We start from the raw sequence: 13,512 nt of genomic DNA on the forward strand, positions 1-13,512 counted from the left end.
ACAGCCCGCGTTAATCATCTCGGCTGCGTCTCCTACGGGGCTGTCACTAGCTCTCCTTCTCTCATTTTCCCCCTCCCATTTATTCCTCAATCCTCCAGGCATCTCCTTGCATCCCTTCTACAATTTGAAACATCTTCTCCGGCGCTCATCGTGCGGATTGCCGACATAGGAAAGCGCTTCGGGCTTGGCTCCGCTGTCATGGTCTATCGTGGGAAACCCAGCCCAGCCTGTTCCCGGTGCCGAGCCCGCCGACTCAAGGTATACCCAATCCTCTCACCCCCGCCCCCCCCCCCCCAAGACCACCAAAGCTGATTTTGTTGCAGTGCGACCAGAAACGCCCCTCGTGTTCCTCGTGCGTCAGAGCCAAGCAAATCTGCACATATCGCGATCTAGCCGCGTTTAGCTTCCATGACCAAACCGCTGAAGTGGTTGAGAAAGTCCGGCGCCGCCCCAAACAACCTTCTGAAAATGCCGACGCATCTTGCTCCGCAGTATCGCCCGACCAGGCATCGACTGCTGGCGAGAATGCCTCGACAGCCACGAATCATAAAACAAACGCGTGGGCACTGCAGTCTTTCTCTGCGCCGGCAGTCGATCAAGGCGTTGCCTACGTTCTCACCTACCATGTTGGGGCTCATCGTTCAGTAAATGGACACCTGTCATTCTTGCCTTTGTTATTACAGCAAGAGTCGAGTCCTGGTCTTATGGCCTCTATCAATGCTATGGGACTAGCAGCACTGGGTAACATCCACGGCAGCCCCCAACTCACCCAGGAGGCGCGCCAGCAATATACGATCGCATTATCAGAGACAAGTTCAGCGCTGCAAGACACAAACTCAGCACAATTAGATTCCACGCTGGCTTCCGTTCTTATCCTGGGACTGTATGAGGTGAGTGCGGAGGCCAGTATATGAGAGCAGAGGCACCCCTTGCTAATAATAATTGCTTTAGATTATAACTTGCCAAAGCCGCTCCCTCATGGTGCGGTGGTTAAACCATATTGAGGGTGCGATGGCCCTAGTAAAGTTACGTGGACCCGAGCAGCTGAAGCGCCCAGTCGGACTTGACTTATTCATGCAATTGCGCGGCCAATACGTAAGTTCTTGAACATGTGGACGGCAATGAGAGCAAAGACTTTGATCGGGACCACTAATCAAATTTGCAGGCCTTGAGTAACCTCTATCGTAAAAAGCCCGCGCCTGCTTGGCTGATGGCCTTATCAGAAGAGACAGCTGGTATCCGAGGTCCTCAGCAGTCGTCAGCGGAGTCGTTCTTCAAGTATTTGACCATGGTCGGCGATCTGTGCGCACAGGTTGGCCAAAAGGCAAAGAAGACTCCTGAAGAGATCATAAGGGAGGCACTACAATTAGACGCAATGCTAGCTGCATGGGCTTTGACAGTCGATCGACGCTGGCGGTACAAGGTGGTCGACGCAACCAATGACGATCTACCCGCTGATCAACATATATACGGCGATTATTACCACGAGTACTCCGAGATTGGCATCGCCGTGATCTGGAACACCTACCGAATGACGCGCATTGTTGTTCATGAAATCATCGCTGCTGTCTGCGAGCGACTATGGAGGCGATCAAAGGGCGAGAATAGTGAGCACTGGGCAGCCATTCGCCAGAGCGCTGCTATTACCCGTCAACTATCGGAGGAAGTCTGTGCCAGTGTTCCTTACTTCTTTGGGTCAGCACGCTCTAATCAAAGGCTGGTCGAAGCATCGGGCCTGATTCGCTTACACTGGGCGCTGTTCGTAGCGTCAGACTGTGTCGGAAGCACACCACGTATGAAGCTTTGGATAATGAATCGCCTAGATGAAATTGGTCGGAGAACGGGTATCAAACAGGCTCTGGCAATGATGGAGTACTTGCTCGGGGGCCTATCTCTCAACTGGCTCAAGCAAGAGTTGCAGGTTATTGAAAACCTGGAAGATGAAGGCCCAGGCACGATTCCATCGGAACCTAGAATGCTGACGAACGTTAGCGACATGAGGAGATACCAATCAATGATGAAGAAATGATTGGCAGGAGTAGCGAGATGTGCACAATGTTTCTTTCCCTGCAGACCAGCAGCGATCAATAATTCTCTGCTCTTTGTCTAGATTGAGCCTGATCAATTGTATGACATCCATGCGGTAGCTTCGACATCATCTTGTGGATACATGTCATTGCTTGAGGACCTCGTCCCCATTCCTGAACATAAATGTCAATGCAACAGAGCATGCTTATCAGTGCTTATCTGATGTTGCCGTGGACAAAAGTTGATAAGGCGACTAGTCCTCTGGTTGGAGGAGACCAGCCGTGCGGGGAACTTGCCCATCTTCCCCGCTCTTATTTATAACGCTGCTTCTCCCAGTGACTCGACTGCACACACCACAGCAATGGACCCGCATAAGAATGACTATCACCTACTGGAGGAGCACCCAAAGCCGCTGCATCATCGACGATGGCTGCGTGCTGTGACGGCTTTTCTACTTTGTGTAATAGGAATTTATTCCTTCTCTCGGGTATGATTGGAGACGACATTCCGCATCCTCGATTTGACCGACAAGCAGGACCTTTTCGCACGCGCGACGTCACACAAAATTCCCCCAAATGCCACCCCACTCGACGAATTTGAGCAATGCTCAATTGCAAATTTCCGCGAAACAGGTTATCCCTTTCTCGACACCGCCATTCCCATCGCCGTGGAAGACTTTGAAGACCGCCGCGACCGCCTGGCGCGAGCTCTTATGGTCAGTGGTGTGGATGCTTTTGTCGTTGAGCCAGGGTACACCTTCAAGTACTACGCCAACATCAGCCAGCCCGAATGGGAAGTATGGGAGGTCTGTGCTCCGAAGTCTCTTTATCTCCTCAAGCTGCTAAACCCTTACAGCCGGAAGAGCGCCCATTTCTCATGGTAGTGCAACCGAAACATCTTCCCTCAGGCGACGTCACAGCCAAGACATCCTTCCTTTGCCCTTCCTTTGAGGCAGAGCGGGCGCGACTTTTGGGGATGCCGTTCACTGAGCCGATCGAAATCATCCCATGGGAAGAACACTGGGATCCATATGAGACGCTGAAAATCGCCAAGACTTTCTCAGACCTTCGTCGCACACCACGACTGATGGTTGACGAGGAGATGCGGGACTTCATCCAGCGTGGGCTTGGTGGAGCCGGGTTTGACGTGGTTGGTCTGCAGGGCGAGGTGGAGCGGGTTCGACAGATCAAGTCAGAGAAGGAGATTGGGATTCTACGGGCCGTAAACACAGGGACGGTAGAGGCGGTCCGGCAAATGAGGAAGTGTACGTCTGACCATGCGATCAAGGAACGTGGATTCCAAATGCTAAAGCTGAAACAGGCCTTCTCCCAGGGCTGACCGAGAGCGACATCGCCCACGTTTTGGATAAGACCCTGCTTTCTGCTGGATTGGAACCATTCTTTGATATTGTTTTATTTGGTACAAGTTTGAAGCCATGAGTACGACCTGGACATAGCAACTGACATCCGGAAAAGATGAGAATGCTGCAAATCCCCACGGGGGAACCAATGGGTCGAAATTGTTGGACGCGGGGACGTTTGTCTTGATAGACGTTGGGTTCGTATTCGGCTCGTCGATGGTGGGGTTCGAACTGACGATCGTAGGGCCCATCTGATGGGTTACTCCTCTGACATTTGTCGCACGTTTTTTCCTCCGTTCCTGGAACGACCGCCCTCTCCTGCGGCTGCGCCAGACTGGATGAAAGAGAAACTCAAGGTGAATCCTCCCTGGTGATGTATCGCATTCGTGTAAACTCACAGTAGCAGGTCTGGGACATTGTCTTCGAAGCGCAAACCAAGTCCATCGCCCAATTTACAGTCAATTCCACGGCAGCTAGCGTGGATATTGCCGCACGCAGTGTAATTAGTGCAGCTGGGTATGGTGAAGCCTTCACGCATCGCGTCGGACACGGTATTGGGATCAAGGGTAAGTTCCACTTCCCCGCACGTGGAGTGGGGAGTTGACGGCCACACAGCGCACGAGAGCCCGTACCTCAACAAAGGCAACCATGAGACGGTCCTCCGTGCGGGGATGACCTTCACCTCAGAGCCTGGGGTGTACCTGGTGGACAAGTTTGGAGTGCGCCACGAGGATATATTTCTAGTGCGGGAGAACGATAGTGCGGAGTTGTTGACAGGGCAGCGTGCCATCGGCCCATGGGACCCGTAAGACGTTCGTCAGAATCAATGATGGGCCAGGGCGGGTTTGCGGTGCTGTTGTCGGTCGATTGGTGGTGGTGGCGGTGGTGGTGGTGGGGCTGTTGCTGTGGGTTTGCCACCCGCAAGATGAAGGTCGCCCGGATTGCTGCAGCAGAGTCTGGGCTCGCTTCCTTCTGCTCAAAAGGGATAGGCCAGCGGGATACCTGAAATTGAATGTGATAGATGCCATGGATAGAAATCCAAATGGGCAGAAGATATTAGCACCAATTTACTAAATGTGCGAGAGTGTATTGCAGTGGGAAGGTATTGTACTTCAATTCAATCGCCATGACTGTAGGATCACGGCCTGGTCTTGCCCAATTATGGCCAGTGCCTCAATCCTCAGGTACAAAGAGGTCTTCTGGAAAGCGGAGGGTACCAGCCTCGAGAGGTCAGAAGCCAGAAATGCCCAGATTTTCTCTGATACTCTTTGGGCTTTCCGGATCACATTAATCCCTGAAACCATCCCCCCATGTCCCCCGGCCGGAGCTCTCTTTATATTACATACGAGTAATTTTGATCATAGAGAAGTATTTTTGAATCATGTAAGCTGAAGAAAAACTGTTAAGCCCCTTATTACATCAGAATGATTAGGATGCTTTGGGGCTGAAGGGTTTGGAGATCAGGGTTCTTCAGTTTAAAATACCTTTTGTCATCCGGTTTGTTAGGGTAGCTGGGGTTTATATCAGGTTGAAAATAATCTATAAACAGTAAAGAGAGTTGGGGGGAAAAGTTCCAAGTTCTTCTGACCCTCTCTCAAGTCATTTGTTTTCAATGTTCTGACCCCCTCGGCACTGGTAGCCCGAAGAGCAGCTAACCGCATTTGCGGGAACACTGCTTATGTCACGCTTGGCAGGCAGCATCGTAAGTAAAACTTTGCTTCTTCCATCGGTGGGAAAGAAGGAGTAAAGCTAAGCCAAGCACGTAGAACCAAGTTTTACACAGTTGTCGGCAATAGAGTGCTGACGACTGTCGGCTTTACCAAAACAAGCTTCGGGCTGTGCTCGCCAAGATTGCTCAATCTCTTGCACTTGCACCGTCTGGCCAGTTTTTGACATGCTGTCAGTCTGTCATTACTATTAGTTGTCCAAACTGTTTGCGACCCAATCTCGAGAGTCAAACAAAACATCCAAAGGAACTGGGATCAGCGGTCCGAATGCGGAGGGCGATCGGGCCCGAAGGGAAGAAAATGACTGGAAGGGGCATCGATCGGTGCCGATCGGATGGACAGGCGAGCTTAAAGATTAGTCCTGGTTAGGTTCCTTTGCCCCGGATTTTGTCACCCCACAAATGCATTTTCCGAACTCGCCCATGGATCGTGGCTGGTCACCTGAACACAGCGTCCCCTCCGGTGAATCTGCGCGTCGCTTTCCTCCTCTCGTAGCTCCATCTCTTCTTCTAACCCTCAAAACTCGTCATTTTTACAAGTACCGTGCTGCTCGAGTATCTGCAGCGATCAATTTTCGTGAGCATGGACGATCGCAGGCAAAGGCCCGAGCTCACCCTCCCTGCCTAACCCACCTCTCGAACATGGCCAACGACTCCGCCCCAATCCAGGGCATCGCCGGCCACTACACCGGCGACAGCCTCGCGCTGCAGGCGACGCTCGCGACCCTGTTGGGCTGCGCCCTGTATAGCGCCATCGAGCTCATCCTGCTCATCTTCCTCACCTTCCGGCAATACTCGGGGCTGTACTTCTGGAGTTTATTGGTTACAACAGGGCTGGGCATCATCCCACAGGCGCTCGGCCTGCTGCTCAAATACTTCAACCTCGCCCCGATCTTCCTGTCCGTCACGCTGACGACCTTCGGCTGGGCCATCATGGTGACGGGCCAGTCGGTGGTGTTGTACTCGCGACTGCACCTGGTGGTGCGCAACCCGCTCGTTCTGCGCGGCGTGCTCGCAATGATCGTCGTGGACGCGTTCATCCTACAGACCCCGCATTTCGTGTTTTCTTACGGCGTGGTCTCCAACGACGGCGACCGGTACCTGGGTCTGTACAGCATCTGGGAGAAGCTGCAAATCACGGGCTTTTTCGTGCAGGAGGTCATCATCTCCACCATCTTCCTTGTGCAGACCGTGCGTCTGCTGGCGCTGTATCCGAACCGCAGCAAGCGCCGCACCCACATTATGTACCAGCTGCTCATCATTAACGCCGCCATCATCTTAATGGATATCTCCTTGCTGGTGCTCGAGTATCTGAACATCTACATCATTCAGGTTTCGCTGAAGACGTTCTTTTATACCATCAAGTTGAAGTTCGAGTTTGCTGTGCTGTCGCGGTTGGTCTCATTCGTAAATTACGATCCCGAGCAGGACTCGTCGGTTACGTTTATGAGTTGATGAGATCATTCCGGTCCGGCTCTATAAGCACCGTGGAGCTCGGGTACTGCACTTTTGTATCACCGATTGTTGAGTGTTTCGACACGCAAGCAGCGGGAAGTGTCAACACGAGACATTCATCAATCTTGCCGGTAACAGCCGCGGTTATCGTTCTGACGCACGCGAGTGATGCCATCAACGGCCCTTTCGGGCCGAACAAGCATACCGCCATTCATGACGAATCCAGCGGCGTCGCATGGCGCTACACCTCCCACTCGACCTCGCACATGCAGACGGATGCCCTATCTCGCCAAGCATTCTGAGTGAGGGTTGAGGGATCAGTTGCGTTCATAGCCTCTCGCTGCGACCGCAAAATCGCCTGCACGACCAGTCCGGGTTTTCGGTCCCAAGGCTAAAGACTAGGTCATAAATGCCTCTACGGTAGTACTGAACTACCGTCTCATGGTCCTGGTCTCATCGGATGGGTTGTGGAAGCTGCGAGTGAGCAGCACTCAGTATCAGGCGGGACCAGCCGGTCGGCTTGCCCCAGCGCCCCAGCAAGTCGCTGGAAGTCGAACTTGGTCCAAGCCGGCTCGGCACAATGAATGTAATTTAGTCTGGACTATTGTTCGCCAGGTCAGTAGACATAGACAGGCGCAGGTTGAGGAGAAATGGATAATAATGTAAATCACGAGACAGTCTGGGGCTGGATTTCACGCTTTGCAATAGTACAAAGCATCAGCATTTAGAGGGCTCTCGACCCTTCACTTACAAGTATAGGGTCCCTCGCAACGTCGAGTTGAGGTGCCTATCCGATGGAAGCCGACGCGTACTGTAACTTCTGCCTTTCGCTCCAGCGGCGTGCTAGGTCAAGTGCACTGGGACTTCGCCTGTCGCTAGAAAATGCAAGTACACAGGCAGCACACAACACAGCATTCGCTGCGGGCGTCTGTCGCGGCCGCACGTGGCGCATCAGGAGGACCGAGAGATTGATACGGGGTGAGCTTTGCCTCATTTACCATACTAGGAAAGAGTCACGTCCACGATTGCGTTTCGGCAGGTGGTCTCTCGTGGTCAGACCAGATTGGGAAGGCACGCAGCAGGCTGGGCCAAGAGTATAAACCCCCCCTCCCCCGGCCCCCAGGCCCCGTCTCGCTCTTTTTTTTTTCTCTTCTCGCGGAGATGGTTCCCACGGCCAAGCTTCAACTCGAAGACCTCATCTTCGAGAAGTCCTCTTGTATAGGTTCCTGCAATTGTATAGCGTGCAAAGGCTCCCCTGGCAACTTTAAGTGTTCTTTCTTCTCGTGCCGAAGCTTTATGCGAGTTGTCTAACCCCAGAAGACCACGGAGTCCCATTAACTTTGGATAGCTGGTGGAGGAGACACACAAGGGAACAAAGATGGCGAAATATACCAATCAGCCTCTTTCACCTGCGGACATTAAACTATTGTTCATCTAAACTACTTCAAAAGACCCATGCCCGAAGAAGACGCTTAGAGAAAAGCTACCGATACGCACAAAACAAGGGGCTTGGTAGGTACATTAGTCTCCGACAAGGCAGACAGTTTAGCTCCTTAAGAAGTCAACAAGCAAACATCTTGGTCGTGCTAACATTGATGCGACTCCACTCTTGCCCGCGGATCAAACTCTCCACAAAGCGACTCGGCCAGTACACATGATACAGCACGAAGAACGGCATCGGATCCCACAACGCGAAGGTTCCATCCCGCCAGTGCACGAGATGATGCCACAGCGTCTCAATCCCGCGCTTGGCCTCTTCCACGCTTCCTTCCCCAGCAAGAAGCGTAAGGATCGGAATGAGAAGTAAAGTGACAAGGTCATGTCCAATCCAGTAGCAGCGCTGCGTCGGCTTGGTGGGCACTACGAGGGGCTTCCGCATTGATAGCTCCGAGTCGAAGCACGAGAGATATGCTTCCGCCATGGCGGGGGTGTCCTTGAAAAGGACGACCGCCGTATGCGCCCGTGGATTACACTCGATCGGGTACAATTTCGCGTCATGGCCCTGGCCTTCAACCAGGAAGTCGAAACTCAAGTGGCCTGTAAAGTCCTCGCCGCCGTCCTCGGCCACACGTTGCGTGAACTCGAGCATCTTGGTGCTCAGAGCCGAGTCTGCGGGAAGAGCGGCGTAGTGCATCAGGAGGTCGGAAGACGGACAGGCGACGAACGCTTTGACCTGCCCGCGCACGACGAGCGAGTGAGTGCAGTACTCCGGGCCAGTGATGTATTGTTGGAGAATGTAGGGGTTGCTGGGGGAGATATCCAGCGTCGACAGGTAGGCGGAGGTGGAGTTTGGTCCCGCGGCCAAGGGCAGCAGAGTCATCATTTGACTGCGCGCCTTGTCGTCGACGCCGATCGGTTTAAGTATGAATTTTTGGGGTGGTTCTGTGAACTTCTTCTCGGTTTCCTTGTTTGATGCGTACTTGGCGAGGATATCTTCTACCTGTGCAACGGATGTGCAGCGATGTGATTCCGGCACTAATAGTCCCACGCTCTGGATATACTCGATGAAGGCATCCTTCTCATGCAGCTTGCCAACGACGTCGCTGTCAAACTGCACTGCGTTGAACCGCTTCCCCCTCTCCCTCCGCACCGATCGCATCACCTCGCCATCCTCGACGGCTCCTACCACGCTGCTGCAGCTGATCCATAGATGCACGTTCTCCGCGCGGATGAGATCTAGCAGGGCATCGACGTATGGCTTTGGGTTGGTGCCCTGCGGGGAAGCCAGACGGTGGAATTGAGCGATGGAACGAGAGTAGCGGCCGGGGGAGGTGAAGGGGATGGGCTCAGTGTCGGCGGCGACGATGCGGTGGGGGGTGTGTTGCGCGAGAAGGCGGGCGATCGTCAGACCTTTGGTCATAGACACACCCGTCACCAGGATCGTTTTGCGGGCGGAAGTGTGAGATCGCGTTGATTCATGTTTCAAAAAGTAGATGTAAAGAAACGAGATAGTAGTGAGTAATGCAGATGCAGGAAGACAGAGAATGCTAAGGAGAATGAGAAGGATGTTCTTCTGGTGGTGATTTTGGAAAAAGGCCATGGTGGGAGGAAAGAGGGTGGCCGCGCGCGGAAAAATGCTGCATGCGAGGGTAGCGGAGGGGAGTTTCTACATTATACATATACATTTCTGTGAGTGACACTAATCAGGACACGATTCACAGCACGCAGGTAACGTACGTCATCGTGACTGGTCTACGTGCGATGGTTTCTGGGTGGTTGCGACCGGCACAACACTGACTTGAATCCAGGTTTGCGGATAATGTATCCGCAGCAACTCAGTTGACTTGAAATTACTACGGGTTCATGAACATAGCTACTACTGCTTCTCGCCTACGCATCGTGTGATTTCCACCCCGTCCTAACCAACAATCAGCACAGAACTCCTAAGTTAATGAATCAGTAAGGGTAGCTTACCGGCACACCAGTGGGCTCAAAACTGTGCACCAGCTGGCTCTCATACACCAGATTCGGATTGCCAGGGCTCTGGTTGAATTTCATCTCCCCGTATCGCTTCTGGTATTGATTCACCGTCTTGCCTGGAATGCCCTCGCTCTTGACGGACGCACCCAGCTTCTTTCGTTTCTCCTCCACGCTGTCTCTGACGTACTCGAGGTACGGTGGATTTCCGGGCTTGATCACGTTGTCAGCCGCCAGAACAGAGCCAGGAGTGACGAGCTTCAGCTCCTCGCACAGCTTGAGATCCGTCGTGTAGGCCGGTTTGTAGTGGTCCAGAAACATCAGGTCAATGTGCGTGAGCAGACCTTGGCTGTGCAGGCGCGCGATAGAGGCATCGCTCGAGCCGACGACCACCTTCACCACATCCGACAGACCAGCCAGTTCGACTAGGGACATGATCACCGCCGCGAACTCCGGGTTCATTTCCAGGCTGTAGTAGCGCTGGCCGCCTGCTTTGCGGACCGCATTGCCAAACAGCACGCAGGAGTAACCAACGTAGCCACCGAGCTCGACCTGCACCTCGAAATTAATACGAGCAGCAACATATCGATTAGCTTCAGGCGACTTACCATGACCTTGGGCTTGACTTCTGCGATCAGATCGCAGACGATCCGCCCTTTGTCCTCGCCTACATTCATCAAATATCGCTTCGTCCGGCCATACTCGTCAATCGCCTGCAGCACCTTCTCCGGGGAACCACGGATATTTTCGAGGTCAGGGTGGGAGTACACAAAGTGGAGGAGCTCAATCTCGCGCCCGTCGTCAAAAAACCCCGTCCCCTCTTCCTGGGGCGCGTACGCTTTGGCCTGGTCGAATTTGGTCATTTTGCTGCGGGTGCTTGCGTCTCGTTCAGCCATTGTAGCAGCCGGTGATCTTGCGCCTATATGGGAACTTTTCCTGCGGCGACCGGATCGAGCCTCGTCGTCGGTGCTTTGTCATGACGAGATGGATGCGGCACGCGATGCATGGTGGGGGGGATCTGAACCCCGAGCCAGCCTCATGAGGTGGTAGGGTTTCAGTCTGCAAACAGGGAAAACCAGGGAAGCTCGAGTCATGGCCGAGCGTGGAGGGCTGCAAGGGGTTCAAGCTGGGACATTCCAGGCCCCGCGGTGGCCCAGCTTCAGTGGGCGGAACAACCCCCGGCGGGATGTGAAGAGGCTTAAGGCGGCTAAGAAGGTGAAAAAAGAAGAACAGGGCGGAGGAGAGGGGTGTGAGGTGTGGGAAGGGGATCAGCATGGATACCCCGATCAGTCGATCCCGCCCCGCCCTGATCGAGGTGACCCAATCTTGACTCGTCGATCCCCCATCAATCCTATTTCTTGTCGTCAATGACTCCGGAAATCGCACAGTCTGATCAAGGTTAGATTCCCGCCTGGTCCCTGATGCTGTAACCTTATCGCTGCAGAAGCGGCCGCTAACACCGGAAACGGCGTCAGCTGTTGCGGCTTCGGGTTTAGCGGCTCCGCTTTTCAATGACTATGTCATGAATAGCTCCCTATGAGACGCAGTCAAGGTTTACTCCTCCAAAAGCTCTCTGACCACCGAGTTATCCCGATCGATCGATGCTCGCTCATTGGATTTGTCTGCGCCGGATATGGTGTACGTTGGGTTGACGTGATCGAGCTCTTGTTGCAGCGCAAGCAGCCAGTCCGACCGGAACGTGTCCCATCCGGCCATCTGAGTGGAAGATCCGGATCCGTTATATATCAAGTTAACTTCTCCGTACTTTTTTTTCGAGGATTGAACAACCACCATCTCAACTCTCTTCCCGGTCGTACTTCAGATTCAACCGCGACAACCATGTCCGACCTTAAGGCTACGGTCTCCGAGACCCCGAACGGCTTCCACGTCGAGGGCTACGAGAAGATCGAGTACGACTTCACCTTCCTCGATGGCGTCTTCGACCTAGCGAACACCCAGCTGGCCGGCCTCTACGAGCGCTGGGGTCGCTGCCTGGCCATCATGGACAAGAACATCTATGATCTGTACGGGGAGCAGATGCAAAAGTACTTTGCCCATCATGGGCTGGAGTTGAAGATCCACCAGACAATGATCGGCGAGAAGGCCAAGTCGCTGGAGACGTTCACCGAAATTGTCGACTCGATGACCGAGTTCGGGATCATCCGAAAGGAGCCCGTCTTGGTTGTGGTACGTGATCCATCGCTGCCCTGTCAACACATTTACTGACTCGCCGCACAGGGCGGAGGACTGGTTACCGATGTGGCCGGGTAAGAGCAGCCCCTCATCCCCCAGCAATTCATCATGCTAACCTCATCGTCCCAGATTCGCCTGCGCCGCCTACCGCCGCAACACCAACTACATCCGTATCCCCACGACGGTGATCGGCCTGATCGACGCCAGCGTCAGCATCAAGGTGGCCGTCAACTACGGCAACTACAAGAACCGGCTGGGCGCCTACCACGCCCCGATGCACACCTTCCTGGACTTTGGGTTCCTACGCACCCTGCCCGAGGCGCAGGTGCGCAACGGGTTCGCGGAGCTGATTAAGATTTCGAGCTGCGCGCACCTGCGCACGTTCGACCTGCTGGACGAGTTCTGCGAGCGGCTGATCGCCACTAAGTTCGGGCGCTCCAATGAGACGCCTGAGGTACGCAAGGCCGCCGACGAGATCAACCGCAACGGCATCTTTGAGATGCTCAAGCTCGAGTCACCGAACCTCCACGAGATCGGGCTGGACCGGGTGATTGCCTACGGCCATACCTGGTCGCCGTTGCATGAGGTAAGCTGGACTGCAGTTACCGAGCAAAACCGCAAACAAGAATCGCGTGCTGACTTATCTTGTAGCTGGCACCCCCCGTGCCCCTCCGTCATGGCCACGCCATCTCCATTGACATGGCGTACTCGGCCACGCTGGCCAACATCCGCGGCCTGCTCAGCGACGCAGAGCACCGACGGCTCCTCAACCTGTTCTCGCGGGCGGGACTCTCAATGGACCATGAGCTCTTCAACGAGGAGATCCTGGACAAGGCAACGCAGGCGATCCTCAAAACCCGCGATGGGCTGCTGCGCGCCGCCGTGCCCAGCCCGCTGGGTAGCTGCAAGTTCCTGAACGATGTCACCAACGAGGAGATGTTCGCCGCGCTGCGCCGCCACAAGGAGCTGATGAAGGAGTACCCGCGACAGGGTGCGGGACTCGAGGCTTACGTTGACGCCAGTGACACGGGTTACACGATCAACAACAAGCCCGTGGACCCGCAGATGCACGCGCAGAAGATGAGCAATGGTGGCGAGAAGTTCACGACCGGAGCGGCTCTTGCGGAGGAGAAGCAGCCCACCGCGATCGTTGAGGAGAAGAAGAATGTGTTCAGTGATGGTGTGCTCAATGGGTTCCGCGAGATTGCGGCCAATGGATATCCTAATGGGTTGCGCAATTAGACTAGAGATAGAAGGAGTTTTCGGTCTGCATGTACACGCGAGTCTGGTTTAAAGGTTAGGTTCACTAGATGGACACGATAAATCTAATGAT

General features: G+C 54.1%; 5 protein-coding genes across 5 annotated transcripts; 4 read left to right on the forward strand and 1 right to left on the reverse strand.

Annotated features, from left to right (window-relative positions):
* Positions 1-84: 84 nt before the first annotated feature.
* On the forward strand, positions 85-2,140 carry BP01DRAFT_315150 (Zn(II)2Cys6 transcription factor). The gene is made up of 4 exons (XM_025572552.1): positions 85-258; positions 324-890; positions 952-1,095; positions 1,166-2,140. The coding sequence occupies exons 1-4, from the start codon at positions 199-201 to the stop codon at positions 2,027-2,029; spliced, it is 1,635 nt and encodes a 544-aa protein (XP_025433065.1). The 5' UTR covers positions 85-198; the 3' UTR covers positions 2,030-2,140.
* A 242-nt stretch (positions 2,141-2,382) lies between these two features.
* Positions 2,383-4,261, forward strand: BP01DRAFT_354891 (Creatinase/aminopeptidase). The gene is made up of 8 exons (XM_025574554.1): positions 2,383-2,515; positions 2,564-2,833; positions 2,884-3,292; positions 3,349-3,447; positions 3,504-3,585; positions 3,633-3,744; positions 3,795-3,954; positions 4,004-4,261. Exons 1-8 carry the CDS (start codon positions 2,390-2,392, stop codon positions 4,195-4,197), a joined length of 1,452 nt encoding a protein of 483 aa, XP_025433066.1. The 5' UTR covers positions 2,383-2,389; the 3' UTR covers positions 4,198-4,261.
* A 1,294-nt stretch (positions 4,262-5,555) lies between these two features.
* On the forward strand, positions 5,556-6,966 carry BP01DRAFT_226900 (uncharacterized protein). The gene has a single exon (XM_025571184.1). It carries the CDS (start codon positions 5,757-5,759, stop codon positions 6,567-6,569), a length of 813 nt encoding a protein of 270 aa, XP_025433067.1. The 5' UTR covers positions 5,556-5,756; the 3' UTR covers positions 6,570-6,966.
* Positions 6,967-8,130: 1,164 nt separating this feature from the next.
* On the reverse strand, positions 8,131-10,849 carry BP01DRAFT_372449 (uncharacterized protein; the record flags this gene model as incomplete). Its single annotated transcript, XM_025576731.1, has 4 exons — positions 8,131-8,973; positions 9,010-9,582; positions 9,984-10,538; positions 10,595-10,849. The coding sequence occupies 4 exons, from the start codon at positions 10,847-10,849 to the stop codon at positions 8,131-8,133; spliced, it is 2,226 nt and encodes a 741-aa protein (XP_025433068.1).
* Positions 10,850-11,803: 954 nt separating this feature from the next.
* On the forward strand, positions 11,804-13,445 carry BP01DRAFT_411130 (sedoheptulose 7-phosphate cyclase). The gene is made up of 4 exons (XM_025578902.1): positions 11,804-12,173; positions 12,225-12,253; positions 12,309-12,765; positions 12,831-13,445. Exons 1-4 carry the CDS (start codon positions 11,826-11,828, stop codon positions 13,419-13,421), a joined length of 1,425 nt encoding a protein of 474 aa, XP_025433069.1. The 5' UTR covers positions 11,804-11,825; the 3' UTR covers positions 13,422-13,445.
* Positions 13,446-13,512: the final 67 nt, after the last annotated feature.

Source organism: Aspergillus saccharolyticus (genome assembly GCF_003184585.1).
Source record: "Aspergillus saccharolyticus JOP 1030-1 unplaced genomic scaffold BP01scaffold_8, whole genome shotgun sequence".
Taxonomy (NCBI): Eukaryota; Fungi; Ascomycota; class Eurotiomycetes; order Eurotiales; family Aspergillaceae; genus Aspergillus; species Aspergillus saccharolyticus.